This window comes from Adiantum capillus-veneris, chromosome 6 (assembly GCF_014529385.1).
Source record: "Adiantum capillus-veneris isolate H3 chromosome 6, ASM1452938v2, whole genome shotgun sequence".
Taxonomy (NCBI): Eukaryota; Viridiplantae; Streptophyta; class Polypodiopsida; order Polypodiales; family Pteridaceae; genus Adiantum; species Adiantum capillus-veneris.
The window spans coordinates 145556245-145580824 of NC_140936.1; the positions used below are offsets into that span (position 1 = coordinate 145556245).

General features: G+C 42.4%; 1 protein-coding gene and 1 pseudogene across 1 annotated transcript; both read left to right on the forward strand.

Moving 5' to 3' along the window:
- The first annotated feature begins 552 nt into the window (after nt 1-552).
- Nucleotides 553-17369, forward strand: LOC147456421 (uncharacterized; annotated as a pseudogene).
- Nucleotides 17370-21541: 4172 nt separating this feature from the next.
- On the forward strand, nt 21542-23938 carry LOC147456422 (scarecrow-like protein 30). The gene has a single exon (XM_086514901.1). The coding sequence runs from the start codon at nt 21608-21610 to the stop codon at nt 23768-23770; it is 2163 nt and encodes a 720-aa protein (XP_086371027.1). The 5' UTR covers nt 21542-21607; the 3' UTR covers nt 23771-23938.
- Nucleotides 23939-24580: the final 642 nt, after the last annotated feature.

Genomic DNA, 24580 nt, shown 5'->3' on the forward strand with positions numbered 1-24580 from the left:
CCCTAAAGCCAGAGGTTCTCATTGTGATGGCTAGTAACCCTAGGCCATAGTGTTTTGATGGCATGATGGATCTGACATGTGCATGTTCGTTCTGGAAAAAAATTTGAGACAGCAGGCACTCACCGTCTTCCTGTTGTCGTTTTTGCTCTTCTAACATTGACCAATATGCTCCATTGTTATGTCCCCTTCGTGCTTCTTTGGTATTCCAAATGGATTCTAGAATCCACTTGGGTCTAGATGTGTTTGTAAAAATATTTGTTTCTTTATCCTTACCATAGATACTCTGAAGTTCCAAGCCATCGTTTTTTTAACTTTCTACTAAGTTCTAGATAGCACACAACACTTTCCTCTATAGGAAGATTCCACAATCCTAAACTCTTATCTTGTTGCATCTCATGGATTCTAAATTACATTTCACTCTTGATATGACTACAAGAGGCTCTTTATAAACCCAGATTCTACACCTTTTATTTCATTTTTTGGCATCATAAAGCATTCTTATACTTTATTTTGTCTATATTCTTTGTCATGATTGCGTCTTTTTTGAAGGTCATGGAATCTCACTCACAACAATTTCAAGCAAGTAAAAGGCTTAAAGAAGCTGCAAACTTCCGGTCAACCTCAACTAGGTTCAAGCTCAAGGGGACACTTAGGTACACTAATGTCTTCTCAGCAATTTCCTGCACCACGAAGCCCATGCCTTCAAGAAACACGGCTTTTTAGAAGTCCTCCTCGTTCTTCTGGTGGGGAGCTTCTTGCTACAAAACAATTTCCTCGTGAGCCATCGACTGAGCTCACTAGAGAGCATCACTAGAAGGACCCAAAGGACAAGAGTATAGAGCCCACACCTATAGGAAAAGCATTAGCCCTTCAAAGCTCAAAAGAAACAAGTATTTGTGGTAATGTTCCTGCAAAACCCAAATATGAGCATGCTTGGGCATTTTGCATTGGGCGTCCTGGGGATCAAAAGAAATTGATTGATTCAACAACTCCTTTTTTAATTGTTACGAAACATAAAGGACCTTCAAGTGATGTCAATAAGTTTACTCTTGCTGGGCACATCGATAAAGTACAAGAGCACAAAGGAAAAAATAGGATATATTTTCTTGTTCAATGTAATGACTCAAATCTCCTTGCTGTTCTTGTTCTATTGAAAGACTTTGAGATCACTGAAGTGAATCCTTTAAGCACATGAGACTTGATGATTGATGCCATGCAAACACGAGGCTTGGTAAGAATTCAATTTTTATTGTTCTTTTTTTATCTTTTGTGTTTTAGCTTTAAATATTCAAGGAATATTATTGTTTATGGTTGTAGACATTTGGGAGAGCCTATACTGAAGTGATGGAGAGCTTTTTTGGCTCAGAGAAGCCATCTTCAAGCAACTACATGGAAGAAGGAGGAGAGGAGGAAGAAGATTCAAGTGAAGGAGTACGAGCGGAAGTGCGACGCGAGAGAGAGTGCGAGAAGAAGAGCACGACGATATGGTGAACTCGCTCTACTGTAATGTGTAGAGCATAGTGAGTTCTTATTAGGTTTTTACAAAAGAATATGTGTACATACCTGGCGGCCCGCCCACTTACCTGGGCGACCACATTGGGATTTATACCCCAACAACCTCCCACTTAAAGTCCAATGTGGTACTTTAAGTGTGAGAGAAGCTACTATACGAGCTAATATACAAGAAATGTAGAGAAGTGATGTACTACCCTACACCTAACTGCTTGCGAAAATGCGCAAAGCTCTCTGAGGGAAGTCCTTTTGTAAGTAGATCAGCAGGATTTTCTGTGGTGTGAACTTTGACAAGCTAAAGTTGCTTATCCTCGAGCATTTCCCTGATGAAATGATACTTCACATCCACATGCTTTGTCTTTGAGTGATAAATTGGATTGCGAGCCAATTGTATAGCACTTTGACTATCACAATATAACACAGGCATCTCTTCTTTGATTCCCAAATCTGTTACTAGTCGATTAAGCCAAATTGATTCTTTGCATGCCTCTGATGCTGCAACATATTCAGCCTCTGTAGTAGACTGAGTAACACAATCTTGTAATCTAGAACGCCATGATACTGCTCCACCAGCCAATGTAAAGACATACCCTGACGTAGACCTTAGGTTGTCTAAGTCACCTGCATAATCTGAGTCTGTAAAACCCTTTACACTTAGCTCCTGAATCCCATAGCATATACGCATACTCTTTGTAGCTTTCAGGTATCTCAATATTCCTTTCACTGCCTCCCAATGTTTCTTGCCTGGGTTTGACATGTATCGACTTACTACTCCCATTGCAAATGCAATGTCTGGGCGAGTAGCAATCATTGCATACATCAAACTACCCACAGCGGACGCATATGGAATCTTATCCATTTCAGCCTTTTCTTCCTCAGACACAGGACAATCTTGTTTGCTAAGTTTCACATATGGTGGCAATGGAACACTCAATGCCTTTCCCTTCTCCATATTGAAACGTTGCAAAACCTTGTCAATATACTCTGTTTGAGATAACCAAATCAACTTCTTTGATCTGTCTCTCTCAATGCGCATACCAAGTATATGACTTGCCTCACCCATGTCTTTCATGTCAAACGATTTTGCCATCTTTGACTTCAAAGCTGAAATTTCTTCCAAGTGCTTGCCAGCAATCAACATGTCATCCACATACAAAATAAGGATCATCCAACTACCATCCTTAGACTTCTTTGTATATAGACAGTGATCGAACTCACTACGTGTGTAGCCTTGAGAAAGCATAAACTTGTGGAATTTATGGTACCATGCCCTCGGTGATTGTTTTAAGCCATAAAGACTCTTTAACAACTGGCATACCCAATCTTCCTTGCCTTTCTCAACAAACCCTTCTGGCTGCTGCATGTAAATTTCCACATCTAAATCACCATGCAAGAACGTTGTCTTGACATCCATTTGGTGCAACACCAAATCTAATATGGCAACCAATGCAAGAAAGCATCTCAATGTAGTCATCTTGACCACCGGAGAGAAGACTTCATCAAAGTCAATGCCTTGTTCTTGCTTAAAGCCCTTGGCAACAATCCTTGCTTTGTACTTTGGCTGACTATCATGAGCGGTGATCTTATACCTGTAAACCCATTTACAAGGTAGAGCCTTTTTGCCCTGTGGTAATTTAACTAGCTTCCATGTCTTGTTTTTATGCAGAGCTGTCATCTCTGACTGCATGGCCAATTGCCAATTCCCGGAGTCCTTCATTTTCACTGCTTCCTTGTAACATGAAGGCTCATTGCAATCAGTCAACATAACATAGTTCATAGATGGAACAAACCTATCAGGAGGTCGCATGACACGTCCAGATCTACGCACAATAGGTGGCTCAGGCTCAGCCACAACCTGTGGTTCCACTCTATCCTGTCCTTGCTCCTCTTGAGCCCTGACATTCACTACAAGAGGCTCTTCATATTAGCGACGCTCACACAGCGACGCTCAAAAAAAAAATTCCCGGCGTCGCTATGAGCGTCGCAAATTTACAAAGAAATTTGCGACGCGCATAGCGACGCCGACTGGGGTAAAAAAATAACCGAGCGCGCCCAAAAACTCAGATCTCAGATCTGAGTTTTTCGGCGCCCTCAAGCAAGGAGCAGGTAACGCTCTCCCTCACTCTCTCTCTCTCTCTCTCTCTCTCTCTCTCTCTCTCTCTCTCTCTTTTTCTTCTCCACACACACACACACACACACACACGAGGAGAGGAAGGAGAGCCAGGTATGCTCCTTCCCTCTCCTCATTCTCATGTTCCCTTCCCCTCTTTCTCTCTCCCTCTCTCTCTCTCTCTCTCTCTCTCTCACACACACACATACACACACACATAGTGTTTTTGAGAGAGAGAGAGAGAGTACAAACAAAAACAAAAACGCACACACACATACATAAACAAAGAATGCACACACACATTGAGAGAGAAAAAGAGAGAGAGAGCATGCATAAACAAAAAACGCACGCATTGAGAGAGGAAAAGAGAGAGAGAACATGCATAAACAAAAAACGCACACATTGAGAGAGGAAAAGAGAGAGAAAACGTGCATACGATCCAAAAAAACGCACACACATTGAGAGAGAAAGAGAGAGAAACTAATTTAACGTCGTATGAAACTAATTAAAATTAAAAGACCTAAAGATCTAGCCGACGAGGAGTTGAACTCAAGACCTATTATTCAAGAGGGAAATGGCATAATCAATCTATCATACTTGGCATGGGTGATAGAAAGGTTATACCATTTATCTCTTTTTATTGGCACACACATCCACACACGAGCACACACACAAGAAGAAGAGAGTTATAACGTCGTAGGAAACTATCTTAAAAGACGTTAAAGATTAGGTTATATGTAGACTTACATTAAATTAGATTTAGGTTTATTTTTAACTAGATTTACGTTTATTTAAGCTAGATTTAGATTTACGTTATATTAGATTAGATTTAGGTCTCCATAGACTGCGATGCCTGCATGAAGCGGGTGAAGAAAGCCCTCAATGGAATATAGGGTATTGCTGCCTTCACTCATGGTGGGCTCCGTCGATCCAAAAGTACTGGTGAAATGTCTTCAGAAGATAGAGAAGAAGGTGGATCTTCAGGGTGGCAAGAGTCACTACATCCCCGACACAATGACCATCTAGACAACCTCTAGTCATTAGACTTACGTTAAATTAGATTTAGCTTTATTTTTAGTTAGATTTACGTTTATTTAGATTTACACTTATTTACGTTAGATCGAGCTAGTCCACGCAAGAATTACTTACGGTTTAGGGTTTAGAGTTAGACGAACAGTGAAAAGATCTACTGTGAAAAGATGTTAAGATGAAGTGAAGTGCTACAGCTAGAGAAGAGGCAAAGGGGTTTTGTCCACTACATGCAGTATCATGTAGACGTGGGTGTGTAGATTTCTTGTACCCACAAATATAGGTATTGACCAATAAAGACGAGATTATAACCCGGTGGTTCTGATCTCCGTGCACCTCTAGACCGAGGTGTGCGGGGATTGGACATGACTAGAGAATGTGAGGTAAGAGAGAGAGAGAGAGAGAGAGAGAGAGAGAGAGAGAGAGAGAGAGAGAGATAAGACGAAGAATGCCAATAGAATATTAAATTTGTTGTCCAGGTTATAAGTTTTTTATCCTCATTATGAGTAGCGACGAGGATGTGGGACCGTCCAACCGAAACACCTATCTCTCAACGAGGGTCTTATGTCCTTGTAATCAATGCAAGCATGCTGTGCGACGGACAAGACGTGTTTCTTTGCAGCACGTTCGCGAATTTGGCGAGTTCGATCCATCTATTATAGATCGAGTTGTTGCCAATTATAACTCGTCGGACTCTGACGCTGGCCAACAAGCAGCAATCATGCAACCCAATAGACGTGTTCGCGGGCGCTTTGGTCAAGCAGCATATGTGAGGCCACAAGATGTAGCCTCTGACAGCTCGGGGGATGATCATGCAGAGCACATTTCCAACGAGGCAATGTTTGAGCCCGAGATCGATGAAATGATCGAGACCATCATGGATTCAGAAAGGCTTATCTATGATGATATGAAAAGTGAAGCCGATACGCCATTGTATAATGGAGCACGTATGTCTAGATTGAAAGCACTCCTGGTTCTTCTCAACATGCAGGCAAAGTTTGGATGGAGTGACACTAGCGTCACAGCGCTTTTCAAGTGATCTATTACAATTAGTTTACTTTAATAGAACTCTAAATGTATAATGATCTGATAGATTTTTACACGACTGTATCATATTTTTATGTTGTGTAGATTGCTGAAAGAGCACATACTACCAGCTGACAATGTGATGCCAGATTCCCGAGATGAAGCAAGAAAGATTTTGCGAAACTTGGGGATGGATTACAATTCTATCCACGCTTGTCCTAATGACTGCATTCTTTTCAGAGGGGAATACATAGTAGACATGGAGAAGTGTCCGAAATGTGATTCCGAAAGATATCGAGTAGATCTCCACGGGACAAAAATTCCACAAAAGGTTTTGCGACATTTTCCTCTGCTTCCACGCATAAAGCATTTCTTCGAATGTAAGTCCATGGCCGCCCTAGCATCATGGCATGAGGAGAATAAATCTTCGGATGGTGTGCTACGAATTCCTGCAGATTGCGTAGCGTGGAAACATATAGATGGAACATGGTCGGATTTTGCCAGGGAAGCTCGAAATTTGCGCTTAGGCCTGGCTATGGATGGCGTAAATCCATTTGGTCAAAGATCAACATCTTACAGTGTATGGCCCGTTGTCATCGTCAACTACAACATTCCCCCGTGGTTGACTACGAAGAAGGGGCACCTATGGCTAAGCTTGATTGTGCCAGGGCGATATAAAGTGGGGAATATGGATGTGTATCTTCGTCCACTATTGGAAGAGCTACAACAATTGTGGATTGGCATAGAGGTGGTGGATATGAGCCGACACACAGGACGACGGAATGCTTTGATCAGAGGCATTCTAATGTGGACCATGCATGACTATCCCGGGCTAACAGAATGCTCAGGTGACCTATTGATACTCCTCACTCAGACACTGTAAATCTTGTTTTTTCCCATAGTTGATCTATTATCATGTGTATACATGCAGGGATTCAAACAAGCGGATACAGAGCATGTGTCACATGTGGACCTAGACTGAATGCACGTAGGGCACCCTCACTGAAGAAGCAAATCTACGAAGGTCATCAAGCGTATCTTCCAGAGAATCATGTGTTACGCGACAGCTTTTTGGGAAGAGAGCCACCAAGGATGTCTGCACAAGCATGGTTAGAGCAGAAGGAGATGTGCGATGACGGATTGCGTCCAGGGATGAAGAGACTATCTCTATGGTACGAGTTACCATACTGGCCCCGACTCATGATCAATCACTTGCTCGATCCAATGCACATATTCAAGAATGTGGGTAATCTACTATGGGACCATTTGACCGGCAAGAAAGATACTTTCGGAGCCAGAGTTGACCTTAGAAATGTGGATCGTATGGAGCAATATTGGCCGCAAACAGCGTCTGATGGATCGATAAAACTCCCTAAAGCACCATGGATTTTCACAGGAGCCCAAGAACGCAAAGTAAAAGAGACCATTCGATCTTTGCGGACCCCCACTGGCGTAATGCACTCGCTCCGAACGTGTTTTACTAAAGAAGGAAAGCTTACCGGTTTGAAGTCACACGATTGGCATAAAATGTGTCAGGTACGTTCATAGTGGACTTTAATATCATTGCATAAAATGTGGACTTTAATATCATTGCTGCACATACTTTACAGTTTATTTTACCGGTTGCCATTGAGGGATGTTTGTCTCTCGACATCCGTAACACAATCTACAAACTTGCAAAGCTGGTGCAATGGATCTCACAAAAGGAGATCAACGTAGACTCCATACCATTCGCCAAACTAAATGCTGCGGAGCTTGTGTGCATGTTTGAGAAACATTTTCCTACTACAATGCTAACCATTCAGGTGCATCTTCTTGTTCACATAGTTGATGAGGTGGAAATAGCTGGCACAGTTCATTCCAGATGGATGTTCTTCTTAGAGCGTTTCATGAAAACGCTTAAGGGATATGTGCGTCAAAAGGCACGTCCGGAGGGTAGCATGGCAGAAGGTTGGTTGGTATCAGAGTCCCTAGTGTACATTGGAGAGTGGCTAGACGGATTTGATAAATCCCGGGACACGCTATGGCGAACCATAGATGATGAGCGCATATCTGGGATTGTCATGTGCAATCTCGGTGTTGAGAAGAAGATGACGGAAGATCTTGAGGCTAAAATCAACCGATTTTGCATGCTTCACAATCCAGTGATGCAAAAGTGGATTTCACAATATGAGGATGCAAAGCAAGAGCGACAAAGGGCACGAATCGAGTGGAGACGGGGAAGACGACCACCGATGCACTATCCAGCGGTTCTGGAGAGCCTACCAACCTTCATGAGCTTAAGATGGTTGCACAACCAATTGAAAAGCGCACAACAATGCGGTGACGAAGTGACTGAAGAAGAGTGGGAGTACTCTCGGGGTTGCGCGACCAAGGTAAGTTTGCAATGTACGACTAGCAAGTGACTTTATTTATAAACGTTTGAACGGCCACTCATAATCTTTGTTTGTTGTAGTATAAGTCATACACAACAGCATGGTGTAAAGGTCGCCATTTTAGGGTGGAACGAATCGACAAAAAGCTTTTTACTCAAGATTGTGGAATCATGGCAAAATTTGAACAGTCTAGTCGACGACGTTCCTCTGATGCAAATCCTGTGGTGGCGGAACTCACTTACTTCGGCACGCTGCAAGAGATTTTGAGGATCGATTACAGAGGATTTTTTGTCGACTTGTTCGACGTGCAATGGTTCAAGATAATCATGGAGGGTCGCAACGCTACTGTGCGTAGAGGAGAGTCTGGTTTTCTTGAGGTGGATTCTACTAAGAAATGGACTGACCTAAGAGACACTTTCGTACTACCCGAGCATTGTGAACAAGTAAGTATGTAAATAGTTAACATCCCCCTTTTACAAGTTATGTGCTTGAAAGCTCTCATGTAAGTTATGTGGCTCTGGCAGGTAATATTTCATCCTACAAAGTCTACATCAAACTGGTGGTACGTCATAGAGGTAGCCCCTCGTAGTGCAAGGACGTATGAAGGCTACCATGTGCCAATCACAACGACATCAATGGAGGAGATCAGAGAAGATGCTCAATCAGAAGCCGCTGCGGTGGTGCCAGACGAGCATCAAGATGCTACTACTCTATATGGGGTGCATGCAGAGGAGCTACAAAATGAAACAGAGGATATGTGTTTAAACGGAGAGCTCTATATAGATATAGGAAGTTATGCTGAGTTATGCGAGGATGAGAGAGAGATCTCTTAAAGCCACAAATATTGTATTTGAACAATTTTGCTCCGTGTTGTAAAAGCTCTGGCTCTCTAAGTACCTTCCATGGTGTATAACGCTCTTTTCTACTCGCGCTCACATCTTTTGATTGAAAATTATGAGTTTTCGACTTGCCTCTTCTATCACTCGATTCATTGCGTCATTGTATTTATATGCGTGATTACGTCATTGTATTTAATGGTCTTTGCGTCATTGTCTACTCTATTCATTCAATATTAAGTTTAAATATTCGTGTGTTTAATGCAGGTATGGATGATGAGGAGTTTCTTTCTTCTTTGTCACCGCAGCAGAGACAGTGGTACGTGGAGCGTCATCGCTCTGGCGCATCATCGCGCGTTCCTACTCCATCCGCATCTCCCTCTCTTTCAGAGCATTCGGCGCGCTCCGAAGCTTCGGCGTCGACGAGACGAGCTTCACACTCGTCTAGACACCGACGCTCTAGTGGTGGCGGTGGCGGTTGTTGTGGGGATTCCGCCACCGATGCCTCCACACCGCCTCGTGTTCGACGAGGCTCTTTACCCTCCCCTTCTTTGCCCGCCCCCACACCAGCCACAGCATCTCCATCTACGCCAGGTTTTGCACGGCTGACTGTTCCTAGAAGCTACACACCTCTACCTACTCCGCCAGGAGCCACCCCACTCGACACTCCTCGCTTCGGGGCCCAGACGTCGGTGGAGACACCTGAGGTCCGTACCCCCATCGACACGCCGCTAGAGACCCCTGCCGGGACACCCAGGTTCACGTGTCACCGGCCAGAGGGCTTGCCTTACTCCGTCGACATCAGCGGCGGCATCATCATGGATGATGACGGCAAGAAGGTGATCTCGCGCATGCGTGGTCTTTGCTCTCAGCTGTTTAGACACTACATACTAAACAAATGGAGTGAAGTACCAAGTGATTTAAAAAACAAAGTCATCAGCATACTTCATGATGAGTTTCCCGTTCCAACCCGGGATCAGCGCTTCAATGAAGACCTGATGAAGATTCGAATGCGCGAATACTGCAAACACAAGCGTTCCGAAGTGCAAAAAGCAATTAAGAATGGGTGGAACAGGCCAGATTGGCCGGCCAAAGAAGATTGGAAGAATGCGAAGAAAGCAGCGCGCGAGAATCCCGACAAGTGGAAGCAACAAAAGGATGCAGTCAGAGCGCGAGTAGAGGCAGGGAGCTCGCACCACTCGGGGAGCGGTGGATGGGCATCATTTGAGGCCGATTTTGTAAGTGTTTTCACATTGCTCTTTATGCATGTTCGATAGTTTAGGGTTTATGAGTTTTTTAGTTCTAACATAATGAAATCTTTGTATGTTTTGACAGTGGTCGATGAAAGGACGTGATCCCACACCGTACGAGCGCGAGTACGCAGGCAGGAAGGGCTTAAACGCCCTGATGGACATTCTCAGTTCTCGCGGTGGCATGGTTAGTATTAGGGTTTACTCTTTTTTATTTTTTGTATTGTTTTATAAATGTCGTTATATGTTTATACTTAATGAAAGCTGTCTTATTGTCTTTTTTTGCAGAATCCGACAGATACGCCGCTTGGACGTGATGAGACGTCTGACTAGACGACGTCAGTTTAGCCGTAGCTAGATAGCATTAGTTTAGGGTTTCTCATAGCTTATGTATCATGAGACGGATTTTATACGTCTTTTTGAACCATGTATATTATTACATTTGTCACCGCAGTTCCTTTTGCCAATCAATTTTTTATGCCTATGATGTTGTACAATTGTCATTATTACATTTGCCAATCAATTCATTTTGCCTATGATGTGTACAATTGTCAATTTTGCAAACAATGCGTCTTGTGGGTGACTATTTTGGGTCTATTATCTACCTTTGCACTTTTTTTAAAAAGTGAATCAAGTACAATATGGTTGATGGCATTCAATGCCCTGCCACCAAAAAAAAATTCTCTCGGGCGTCGCTATAAGCGTCGCTATTTATGGCTCTGTAGCGTCGCTATAGTCTTCTGTGTAAACGTCGCTATAGGCGTCGCTATATGCGTCGCTATATAGCGACGCCTATAGCGACGCTCGTAGCGACGGTTTTAGCGATGCCGGGGGTTATAAAAACCCAATGTATTTCCGTCGCTAACAGCGTCACAAGAGCACACAACCTCTTGTAGTGATTTTGTCTTGCACGTGCAGGTCCATCTTCTTGGAAGACAACTCTTCTAATCTCCTCAACCCTCTCTGGTTTAGAATGATATTTGGATTTATTAAAGTGAACATCATTGCTGCGGACAACCTTTCTGGATTCGGGATCCCAAAGTCTGTACCCCATCTCACCAGAATTACCATAGCCTAGAAAGATGCACTTTCTACTCTTTGGCTCAAGTTTGTTCCTAAATTCCTTTGGAACGTGAGTATATGCCTCACAGCCAAAGACTCTGAGATGTTTGTATGAGGGCATTTTGCCTGACCATACCATCTCTGGCACTGAATCCTTCTGCAAAACCTTGCTAGGAGATCTATTTACAAGATGAACAGCTGTTGATACAGCTTCAGCCCAAAACCCATTTGGCAGTTGTGCATTAGACAACATACTTCTGACCTTCTCTTGTATGGTCCTATTCATCCTCTCAGCAACACCATTTTGAGGAGGATTGTAAGGAGCAGTAAGTTCACGTTTTATACCTTTTGACTCACAAAAGTCCTGAAAGGCCTTTGAAACATACTCTCCACCATTGTCAGTGCATAAGCCTTTAAGCTTCTTGCCACTATGGTTCTCCACAAGTGTCACAAACGTTTTGAAAACACTAAACGCTTCATCCTTGTGCTTGAGAAAGTAAACCCATACTTTCCTCGAGTAATCATCTATAAATGTCATAAAGTAAGAATCTCCCCTTAGAGATAGGTTAGGCATAGGTCCACACAAATCACTATGAACAAGTGCCAACTGTGTATCTCTTCTACTGCTTCTATGCTTATGTGGCTGCTGTGTTTGCTTACCATACAGACAATGTTCACAGAATTCAAAATCATTAAATGAAAAGCCAGGCAAATAACCAGAACGAGACAAGATTTCCATTCCCTTCTTGGACATATGTCCTAACCGGCTATGCCACAAAGAAAGGTTCGGCTGCTCGGTTACATTGATTACATTTTTAGAGACATTTGATACATAAATCATGTAAAGTCCTCCAGACTTTACTCCATGTGCTACTGTCATAGAACCCTTGGATATCTTCCACATGTTCTGTCCAAAAATGGTGACGTAGCCAGCATCATCAAGTAAATCTGTGCTAATCAAGCTCTTTGTAATTGCGGGAACATGTCTCACATTCTTCAGTGTGAAAGAAGAGCCATTCTGAAACTTCAATTGAACATCTCCAACACCTAAGATCTCACATGTCTGCCCATTGCCTAGCCGAACATGATCTTTAGTGGTCACATAAGAAGTAAACCACTCCTTGTTTGGAGACACATGAAGTGATGCCCCTGAGTCTATAATCCAGTCACTCAGTGCATTTCCATCAGATGCTGTAAGAAGAGCTGAGTCCATTGTATTCTTCAAGAAGTAGATGTCTCCTGACACTAGACTGTCATCCTCTGCAACAGTGTTTGTCACATTTATTTCTTGAATCTTCACTGAGGACTTGTTCTTCTCACCATGGTCTTCAGATTTCTCTTTGCCTTTTTCTGCTTTCCATTCTCTGCAGTCTCTTTTCATGTGACCCTTCTTGCCACAATGGTAGCATTCTATGTCACTCTTGCCTTTAGCACTGCGGGACTTGTTACGAGACTGATTCCTCTTTCCACCTTTGTACTTTTCTTTGGTCCTTCCCCTGACAACTAAGGCTGTTCCTTTGCCTTTGTCCATTGTCTTTCTATTGGTTTCTTCAGTAAGCAGACTTCCTTCTACACCTGCTATGTTCAAACCATCTGGAGGTGTAGAATACTCAAAGCTGTGCGAAAAGTGTCCCAACTTTTCGGCAATGTGATCAACAGGAACATAGCTCTAACAGGTTCATCAAACTTGACACCTTGAGCTGACAACTGACTATAGATTGTGTTGAATTCATTCAGATGATTGGACATAGGTGTCCCTTCTTTCATCTTCAAGTCAACAAGCTTCTTAAGCCAGTATACCTGTGAAGATGCACTCTGCTTCTCATAAAGATCACTCAGCTTTAACCATGCTTGATAAGCCGACATCTCGTCTGCTACATTGAAGTAAACGCTTTCTGCCAAAGTCAGCATAATGGTAGAAAGTGCCAATTCATCCATTTCGCTCCATTCATCTTCGTCCATATCTTCTGGTTTTATCCCCTTGAGCTTTATAGGTTTTATCTGCTTCTTTTGTAACAACACGTGCCAAATCTGCTGCTTCCACAATGGGAAATTGGTTCCATCCAGCTTCTTGATATTGTAAAGAGCAGTGTCCTGTGATCCAGCCATAGCTACGCTTCACAGTAGTTTACTTTCCTGGGAAACATTCGGCAGAGTTTCCCCTGTAAACTGACCTCTGAACCAATATCAACCTGTCAAATGAACCAAGAAAGCTTCAGATTCTGCATAAATTTCGGCAGAGTCTCCTTTGTAAAATGGCTCTGGTGTACTAAAAATAGACCAAAAAACAGCTCAAAAAACACTGTCTCTCTGACACTATAAGCTGCGGGTAAACCTGTCCTGCACCTGTACTGTCTCTCATTGTTCTGTCACTGTCCTATAAGCATAGACTGCGACAATGCCTCAACGGAAGTAAAGCAAAGATGCAATCCCAACTGTCTAACTCACAGTCAATACATCCTAGCTGCCTATCTAAGGGTGCTCGAGGGATCGCTCCAAGACCTGTATCACCGAAAGGATCTCAACATTCGAGAATCCCCCAGCTCAATAAAACCTCACTTGACCCTCAACAAAGGCTGCAGTAAATCTGACAGTACATAGACTTCCCACAAAGTCATACATCCACAAATTTCCCACTGTATGCTGTAACCGCTACGGCGGTTGTTTGCTGCGTGACTCACAGCCAGCAAACCCTCAACAGACATACATCATCTCTGACAATACATCCCATGTGGAAGTACCTGCAATTTCAGGATGACATCTGGAATATCAAGCAGCAAACACAAGCTACCTGATGAACTAGTGGATGTCGCCTACAGTTTGTGTAGATGCGCCCGTGTCGTATGTGACACGCCTCCAAGAACTGTGAGCCGTCCTTCGATGTGTAGACAACCACAAATCAACACTCTGGGAGTGTCGATATCCTCAGCACCTGCAGTTGTAGGCCGAAAACCCCAAATTTGCAGAGTCGGATTTGCACCTGCCGAGACCACGTAGTCGAAAATGGCCTGCGCAGACCTTTGTCGAAGCCAAACGGTGTCTTCGCTTGTCGAATTTCACTCCAATCTAAGTTGGTGACTCTAGCCTCTTGTAGTGCTGCCCCAAGCCTCGATCTGAGCTCTGATACCAGTTGAAGGAGTACGAGCGGAAGTGCGACGCGAGAGAGAGTGCGAGAAGAAGAGCACGACGATATGGTGAACTCGCTCTATTGTAATGTGTAGAGCATAGTGAGTTCTTATTAGGTTTTTACAAAAGAATATGTGTACATACCTGGCAGCCCGCCCACTTACCTGGGCGACCACATTGGGCTTTATACCCCAACATCAAGTTCTTCTAGTGATGAGAGGTTGAAAGGGACATGCCCCCCTTAACAGTGATGCAAACCCCTGCTACAAGCAAGAAACAAAGAAAAAAGTCAGGTAAACCAAAAGAGTCTAAGTTTCTTGCTGACTCAGAGATTGTTCCATCTAGTCCTGGTGCCCCTTTACCTAATACAGGAGATTCAAGCTCTTTAAATGTTATGAGAGAAAGGGTTACACAAAATAACATGGTAGATCCTTTGCCCATATTTTTACCCATGAGTGTAATTGAATGTCCACCTGGGGATCCTTACACAGGAAAACGACCCTTAGAGGTTCGTGCAGTTATTGAGCAACATGTTCATAACCTAAAGTTCAAAATGAAAAACAAGCCAAATTCCATTGTGTTACCTTTGCTTGTTTTGGTGGATAGACAACAGTGTTCTACAAAAAATTATTGGGTAAAGGCCAATGTTGAGTCCTATACATATTGGGTTCTTGGGGGCACTCACTCATTGATTGCGAAGAAAGAGCTTGCTGCAGAGTATGAGCATGTGGACACATACAAAATGGCCATGTGTTGGGTGTATGTTGGCTTAACAGATGAGGAGGCAAAGGTTCTTGCCTTTGACCATAACATTGACTCGAACTTTTGTTTGGAGATGTCTTCATTCAAAAGATAAGATTCTTTCATAATGAGTGGGTTGATACCATAAAGCATGGTGGAAAAGTTGATGACAATTTTCGTGTAGCACTTTGTGAAAAGTGTGGCCTTGAAGTGAAAAAGAAAGGTGGCCGTGGAGCAATTCAAAAGCCTAATACTAAACAGTATGACAACTATTTTCAACTTGCCTTTTGAAATGGGGAAGTTTGGGACTTACAAGAGGAGATCTTCAAGCTACATGAGCAGGGAAAGCTAAAGGGTCAAAAGCTAAGCAAGTCCCATGCATCTTTCAAAGGAAAAGGTGTCTCAAAAGAGGATTCACCAAAGTCCATCCCCGAAGATATGAAAATAACACCATGGAGACAATTGCAAGGAATACATGAAATACCATTGATTATTGTTGTACTCTCACGTGTGAAGGGTGGAAGCATCTCTCTAGAGAAAATGGAAGAAGAATTTGAAAGGTTTGTAATTATAATGATTTGAAATATTCATTGATGTTTTTCTTTCTATCATGAATAATATTTCTCTTTGTCTATCATCAGGGAAAAGACCATGTTGCACATGCAAATAATAATGATTGAAAAATTGAATTGGTCTAATTGGGACGAGGTGGTGCAGTACCATCCAGATTCAAGCAAATCCCATGACATGTTGCTATTTTCTAACACGGTGAGTTGTTCCCCTTGATTATAATTTCTTGTTATTTAAACTATGTCTAAAATACCTTGGTATTTGGCCAAAAATGACTTTGAATATCTTCTAGTATTGCTTTTGATTATTTTGGAATCTTGTGATAGCCTTCTTACATTACATTATGTGGCTTTTGATTCCAGAATCCTAAGGTGACCCTTTAGTTTTTAAAATATTAAATCAATGTCCCATTTGTTGGTTTTGGGTTTGGATTGTAGAATCCCAAGAAAACCATTTGGATTCTGAAATCCAAAGTTCAAGTCTTTTTATTTTGCATGTGGCTGGATTCTAGAATCCCATGGATTATTTAACTTGTGATTTATTTCATGGGTTTTAAAGCTTATTCTTTGAGGATTCTAGAATCCACTTACAAATTATAAAATCAACTCTAGTTAGACTTCAAATTTATCTTTTTTTAATTAAGTCTTTTCCTTTTCTCTTATATCTTTGTTGTGTATTCTATAACAAAGATCCACGTGTTGCCATCAAGCAGATCCCTCTTGACTTTGAACAGTTCTTGTCACGGTGTCGTCTTGAGAGGCGAAGGAGACAACAACCCCAAAGCTTTGAAATCACTCCTCGTATCTCACTTTATATTCCGGATAATGTAGATGAGTCTCCATCTCATTGGTGTGTTCATGAAGGCAGAGTTAAAGAAATGAGCACATTTGTTACCCCACGGTCTTACACACTAGTCATTGCAGATGCTCCTTATGGTTTTAGTGCCCCAAACTCTGTCAATGGTGATGTAAAGTATGGAGTATTTGCCTATAAAAAAGTTATAGAGGCTTTTGGAAAAATAACTACTTGTGACTCTTGGTCACTAGTACTTTTTCATGCCCAGGATCAAATTACTGCAACGCAAAAATCTTTCACTGATTCAAACATGACATGTCAAATGCTAACATGGTAAGTGAAACCTTTGAAGTTTTATACTAGTAGTAAGGTGTTATTTTTTTCTTTCTTCTTACACCTAAGCTATTTTTTTGCAGGATAAAGCCAAACATTCATGAATATAAGCTTCATAGCCTTTCTTGGGCTTGTGAGTTTGCTACCATTGGATTTTACTCATCTCTAGGTGTGCAGAGTAAAGGATCATATAAGTTTGCGGTGAATCTAAATCGCACAAATGTCTTTGAACGACTAGGAGTCTGCAAAAAGTTCAAACATATCGGTGCAGATGTACAAGGAGTCATAAATCCATATCAAAAGCCTCAACTTTTGATGATGGATTTGATTGATTTACTCTCAATGAGAGGAGAGTGGGTAATGGACCTCTTTGCGGGGACATGCACTACAACTGTTAGTGCATTGAAGCGAGGCCAAAATGTGGTTGCTGTGGAATGTAATCCACTTCAAGTTAAATTTATTGAGCAACAGGTCACAACTCTTAAACAGTTACCAGATGAGTTCCAAGAGGTGGGAATGAAAAGCATGGCATCTGATCCTCGCTTCTTTGATGCATCTAGAGAGCCACAACCTCCATTTGGTAGTGAGAAAGTTGGGGAGATAGTTGACCTTGTGGATTTTGAACCAGATAATGTAGAGGTTGAGGAGCAAGCTAGTCACACTCCTCTTCAAATAACTTCAATGGGAGAGGAGACAAGGAATGAGGAGGAAGAAGATCCTCCCATTCAAGCATAGTTTTTATGACTTTAAACTCATTGAACTATGTTTATGTTCAAAAACTTGACATTTTGATGTGAAGATACTTATTTCGATTTGTGCTTTTATTATTTGCTTAAATTCTCAATGTTTTCAAGTTTATATGGCATGTGATGGAGTTTCATTGTAAGAATAAAGCTTTTTTGAGCTTGCTTGGAGAAAATCCATGCATGCAAGCCCAATATCTTCACATTTTTCTTGAATGTTCTTCGTATATCTATTGCTTATAGAGTGACAATGTTGGTTAAGGACTACATTAAGATCAAATTTTTTGTTTTTATGGCCAATTTTAGAAACTAGAGAATTGTAGGTTGTGCCTATGTTGTCTTTTTATTAAAATTATTAGCTTTTTTTGAAGATAAAAAGTCCATCAAGTAGTGCTATAATATAGTAATATAACAATCTAGTTTTTTTATTAAAAGAAAAAAACTATTTTCTGTAATGCATTTTTCTACTTAAAAAGTGCTCTTTTTTATGTTGTTGTGAAATTTTGGATGCACCCTTGCAAATGACAACTCACGACTCGTGCTACTTTTTTATGACTCGTTGTTTGGGGAGTTTGGAGAATACCATGGGTGCGCAATTGCTATAGCACTTCACCTTGGAGGGATGGATTTCCCAAGGCTTGTTGAAGCCTAGAAACAAGATAGTTTACAAGCATAGAGGCATCATTAGTTGCTCTTTCATTAGCAAAATCAAAGCTATCAATATTCATTTCAAACTCCTTTCCCTTGTCAGCCATACTAGCAAATTTTAGGTGTAAATTTTTACGTGTACTTTGGCACCTCAAGCCCTAGTTTCTACTCCTCTTTACCTTAAAAAATAAGCACTCAAGCATCTATACCCATGGCTCAAATATTATTAATTGCAAGGAATAGAAGGGAGGGTTTAACAGACTGCACCAATTCCTCTCAAGCTTCTAATAGTTCAATAATGGTTAAACCATAGGCAAGCCCCATAGGGCTCCATTATTAAGACCATAGCTCTCGACGGTATCCCCGTTAATTGCATAAAGCAGGAGTGCTTTAAGGATGAAAAATCCCTATTCTACTTACTCTTTTGCAATTAATAACACCAACCATTTGTAGCAAACTTGAGGACCTCTCTTCTTGAGCAAGAAAAGAGAAACCAATAGCTCTAATACCAATGTAGCATTTAATGCACTTGTAACTTGTGTGTAGCGGAAATTGATAACATAGTGAGCATTTTATTAAGAACAAGTTCCTGATGAGCATATTTAATTTGAGAAAGCAACATAGCAATTTACACCTAGCTAGTTTAGCATAGACAATACTTGAAAAGAGAGAGAAATAGAACCATTGTGAACAGTTGAGGACCGGATTTACATGGAGCCGGTCCTCCCTCCAAAACGGCTTTGTATTATAGCTTCTCCCATCAAAGGAGACTTTTGTACAATACAATCTTTGTGTTACTTGACAAAACTCATTGGTGCAATGAAGATGAAAGCTTCATGCACCAGATTATGCTGCATAAACACACCTAGTGTCCCTAGCCTTTGTCCCAAGAGCTCACACACTTTCAAAAATGGTGAGAGCTAGCAGGGAATGAGAAAAGATTGAGAGGAAGAAGATCTATCTTACGAGAAAGAAGTATTCTCCTCACATAATCACTCTAATAGCATAGCTTAGCTTAGTAAGTAGCATGGTAGAGAAGATGAGCATGCCATGATTTGAAGCTTGGCTCTTGGTTGGATTTACATTCCATAGCCAAGAGTTGTTGGTGCAGGCCTCTACTTCTCAATGCTTGGAGAAGGAGATGGATTTCTTGCTCAACACATAAGTTTTATGTGTGTGTGTAGCAAAGGGAGTTAGACTTCTACTTGGTCGATCCCTCTTGCTTTTTGCTCTTGCTGTCTTCCCATTGGTTCCTGCATGGCTTAGCCAATAACAAATAAGAAGCATAATTGATAGCCTTGTGACATGTGTCCCCCTTTTCCCTTTTGTGAGAGCTTTATGTAATAAAATAATTTAATTAAACTCTCATTGGACCTTTTAGTCTTCTGGCCAATAGGAATCAACCAAGCCATTGGGCTGCTAGATGCTCATTGGACCCCTTGGTAGACTGTCCAATTGTCTTCTAGGGAGCTTAATTTCTATTGGTTCTTTTATCAAACATTTTTACATTGATTAAACTAATTTTACTCTAGCTACCTAATTCTCATTGGTCCACCTCTATGGCCATCCAATAGCATTTGAGGGGAGATTGGGGGCAACTGGGCTAGGAGTTTGTCATGTGTCCATTCTTCCCTTTGGGGAGAACTTGGGAGTGTGTGTGTGTGTGTGTTTTTCTCTCATCCCCTACCATTAGGGCTTGCCCCCTCTTCCTTCCTAGGGATGTGGGAAGACTTTTTAGTCTTCCCATAACCATCCAATATTTTCCACCTTTAGCCATTGGACTTATTAGTTAATTTTTGGAACCTTAGCCTATGGAAGTCTTAATAGAGCTGAACCTTAGGTCTTTTAAGCCCCATTGAAGCACATTGCACTTTTGCAAATTGTCCCCCTTTGGATCCCTATTTTCCCTCCTCTGGATCCTTGCTGAGATTGATATGGCAGCCTTACCAATATTCTAGATTTTACTCCCCTGGTACTCCCCCATATTAAATGCTCGGTTTAACATGAGAAAATCATTTGGGAGAATTAGATATTAGTTTTTATGACAATCCCTAGGGTAGATAGCCCTTTGTGCCGCCATTGTGGCTTAGGGAGCGAGGCTTCAACAAGAGTCCTTTGGTTGTAAGCTATAATGACTCAGATACCTTGGAATACTATGTAATTATATTAACTTAGAGAAGACGGAGAGGATAAACGTATTATAGCAAAACCACCATAGGAGTGCATAATAATCACTAGGAACGTGGTCAATGGTAGCTCTAAGTACAATCTCAAGTACTAGAAGCTTCACGCCTGGGGTGCTAAAATATGATTAGACGTCCTCGTTGCCTCCAATAATCTAGGGTGTAGGCCTTGTACGATCTACCATCCTCCCTAATAGGACCCACCAATTCATTTCAAAAGACAAATGAATAGAAATGGGATTGGGTGACAATTTTAAACCTTACAAGTAGAAGTTGGAAGGGTTTATATGAAAGGTTCACAAGTAGTTGATGATCTTTTGCCAAATGACTCTCTCTCTCTCTCTCTCTCTCTCTCTCTCAAGCTAGCACCAAGCCGCGTGCACAACTGTGCTACATAGGCATGCCCATGAAACCTCTCGAGCCTTGCCCACCAACGAGTTGTTAGCCAAAGGTGAAAGTTGTCCGTCTTGCTATGAGTGTCAAGCAAGAAGGTGCGATATTGGCCGATCTAGTCTCTTCTTGTGTCACCACGCTTATCGTGATCAACTATGTCTATGATCCACAAATGCGCTCTCTTAAAGTCTTTACCTTAGGCCCTTGCCACACTAGGGTACTCGCCCCTCTCCCGCTTCAGGCTTGGCCACAACAATGCTGTCACACGCGGCTGAAGACACAAAAAAGCAATTCTCTGCAGAGCGAACCAGCGAAACCAAGTGGTAGCGTCTCAGACTATTGCGCATGCTATTAGAGACCAAAACCTGTGGAAACATTTCGCACGTCGCCTTTTTGCAATTGGGCTTCGATGGAAAAAAAATGGCCAAGGGGGGTTTGCCCGCCCCTATGACATGGGCGCTTGGCCATGTTGCACGTTTGGCTCAGCAAATGCTTGCCTATCACCTCAGCATGGCCAGCATTTGCCCGTTCCAGTGTGACATAGGCCTTAGAAGATTGAGACCCTCAAAAACTTTTGAACAAATTCAAAGTGGCTGAATGTGGCTCCCTCAAATAGTCTCTCTCTCTCTCTCTCTAGAGTTCTTTGACCTGTTATAGCAGGGGCCCAGGCCCTCGTGGCTCGTGAGAACAATGTGCCCCTAGCCCTAGCCCACAAGATAATGACGGACTTTCTATCTGCTGGCGAGTCGGTGGCCGACCCTGCGTCAAGTTTTCTTGGAGCACGTTTTAGAATGCTTTCGCACGGCTGTACCCTGCAGGCTGCAGCTCAGTGTTAAGTAGACTAAGTATCCTCTGACTCTTCTTGCATTGGTCGCATGGAGGCCTTCCTCTCTCCTTCATGGTATCCCAACCCCTTCTCCCACTCGCAATCCACCAATGAGGTGTACAGTAGCCTGCCCTATTCCCTGCTCCTCAACGAGCAGGGCTTTGATCGCCCTTTCACGCCCTCGTCTCCATCGCTTGACATGGAAGCAGCTCTTCGTCATCTGAGTAGTACCTGCGAGTCGGAGCTGAGCGCTAGCTCAAATTCCTTCGATGAGCCCGATGCCCCTTTTACACCCTCCTCTCCATCTCTTGACATGGAAGCAGCTCTTCAGCATCTCAGCACAAGTAGCTGTGATTCGGAGCTTAGCAGCAGCCCAGTATCTGTCGATGACCCCGATGTGCTTATGGTCGATCCCTTCCTTGATTACCTCAATGAGGTGTTAATGGAAGAGCAGGGGGAGGGGGGCATCGATGTCTCTTGTATGCGGCAAGATGTCGAAGCATCTTACAATGCCATTGTAAGCAGCCTCTACGACATAATAGGTGAGTGTTCACCGCTGGATTCTACATCCTCTAAGAGCAGCTTGACAAGAGAAAGCCAGGTGTCGAACAACACTTTTTTTGCATATTGTGGTTCTGATGTAAGTTTAGGGCAGGAGAAAGCAGGAAAGAGTTCTTCCCATGCACATAAGGGTCCCTTTGAGACAGCCCATACTGGTGAGGGTCCTGTTGTTGGAGGCATAAGTTTTTTGAGGTTTAATGGTGTGAAAGCGCAGGATCAGGAGCAGACTAGCAATTTCGACCTCCTACTACCAAATGACGACAAGTCTAACACAAAACCAAGCAGCGTAGAGATATCATTTGAGGAACTTAATGTTAATGCTGACTATGCAGATCTGTATGTCGGAAAGCCTAGTCTCCCTGAAACTTCAACAACCACTGGTAAAGCCACAAAACTCAATGGAAGTAAGAAGAACACTTCAAGAGCGGCACGGAAGGGTGGTCAATCTGTCAGAAATGCTAGTGCTGAAGTAGGCGGGTTTGTGGATTTGAGAGAGTTGCTTGTGAGCTGTGCCCAAGCTGTGGCAATGGGAGATGTGAAAAAGGCAAGTGAGATTTTGCGAGAATTGTACCAAGATCATGGTGTTTCCGGAAAAGGAAATGGCTTGCAGCGCACTGCTCACTATTTCTGTGACGCTTTAGTAGCGCGAATGGGAGGGAGGGGAGGGCACAAATATAGAACCATGTGTGAAAACATGCCCTCTATGGTGTCTTTCTTAAGACCCTTAAAAATGTGGTATGGGGTGAGTCCATACATGAAACTTATGTATTATTTTGCAAATCAGAACATTCTGAAGTCAGCAGAGGGCGCTTCGAGGTTGCATATTTTGGATTATGGGATTTTTTATGGATTGCAATGGCCTTGCCTTATAAATGCATTGGCAGATCGGGCAGGGGGTCCTCCTTTACTTATCATCACAGGCATAGATTGTTCTAAACCAGGCCTCAATTCCTTAGAATGGCTCCAGGGGAGTGGACGGCGGCTGGCTGCATATGCTAGGACTTATAATGTGCCCTTCCGGTTCCATGCCATTGTCTCTGATCACTGGGACGACATTGATCCCGCCTCTCTCCATCTTCATGAAAGTGAGGTCCTTGTAATTAACTGCATGAAATGCCTTCGTCATCATGCGGACGAGAGTGTCAATTCAAGTTTGACGATTGCCCCTCGCCAAAAGCTGCTCATGAGCATGCGTAGCCTCAACCCACATCTTCTGCTTGTGGCAGAGATAAACTCAGCAAGCAATTCACCTTTCTTTGTCTCCCGCTTTCGTGAAGCCCTCTACTTATACTCTAACATGATGGACATGCTTGACACCCTTTGGAGTGATGATGAAGACAGGCTTGTTGTAGAGTCAAGAACCTGGGCCCGCGACATTCTAAATATAGTGGCATGTGAGGGTGCTGAAAGGGTGGAGAGACCCGAGACATACAGGCAATGGAATGCACGCATCAAAAGAGCGGGCTTTGAGTTGCAACCTATTCCCTCAGTTATTCTCTCCCGATCAAGATCCTACGTAAAGCAGCACCATCATAAAGATTTTTTTGTACTTGATGATGCTAATGGATGGATGTTACTGGGCTGGAAGGGACGTGTCGCATTGACTATGTCTGCATGGAAGCCCTACCTTTTAACAAATAGTGCCCCCTAGTTTTGGCTGGTTCACACGTAAGGTAAGCCCGGGATCAATATGAAATATGTATACAAAATATATCTAGTCTAGAAAGGGCATTCAATGATGGTGGAAAATATGTATGTTGTCAGGTGTAGGTTGTAATTCTTACAGAGAAATATGAGGTCGTTATTCAACATAGCTGTTTCTGAGCTTTGCAATTGAAATCTATTGTTGAGATTTACAACTGCAAATTTTGCCATAGATTTCGCTTTTGATATGGTGTGGTTTCGACCACCATTGAGGTATTGATTTTTCTTCGCCACATCGATATTTCATAGACGTGTATGTTGCCACTGGCATTGGATGTGCTTGCATTGCATGATTATCTGTTCATTGCCTTGTTATAAAGACTTTCTTGAGTTTGACAGTTGAATTTCATTCATTTTCAACAACTCAAAAAGTGGTGCATTGGTACATATGTCACGGGGAACAATTTCAAAGCTATGAATGCAACGAAGCCAAGAAATCGATGCAATGCTAGGGATATTGAGTTATGTTGTGCCTAGAAGCACTACTATCAAAATCTCATACATGAGGTAGCTATATGTGTAAATTTAGGATATTCTTTGGATCATAATTGCATTCAAGAAATGGAGAGGAATTTGCCATAGCTTTGTCTTTGATTGCACAACAATAAAGGAGTCACCTGTATGGTGCACGTCGTACAATGTGGAAGATTCTACAACTATTTTAGTCCAACTTGTAGAGTACCAATTACTAGTCGGATTGGAGACTACTCTATTGAAGGTTGACCCTATTGGGGAGCCTTATAAAGATGATTTTGAC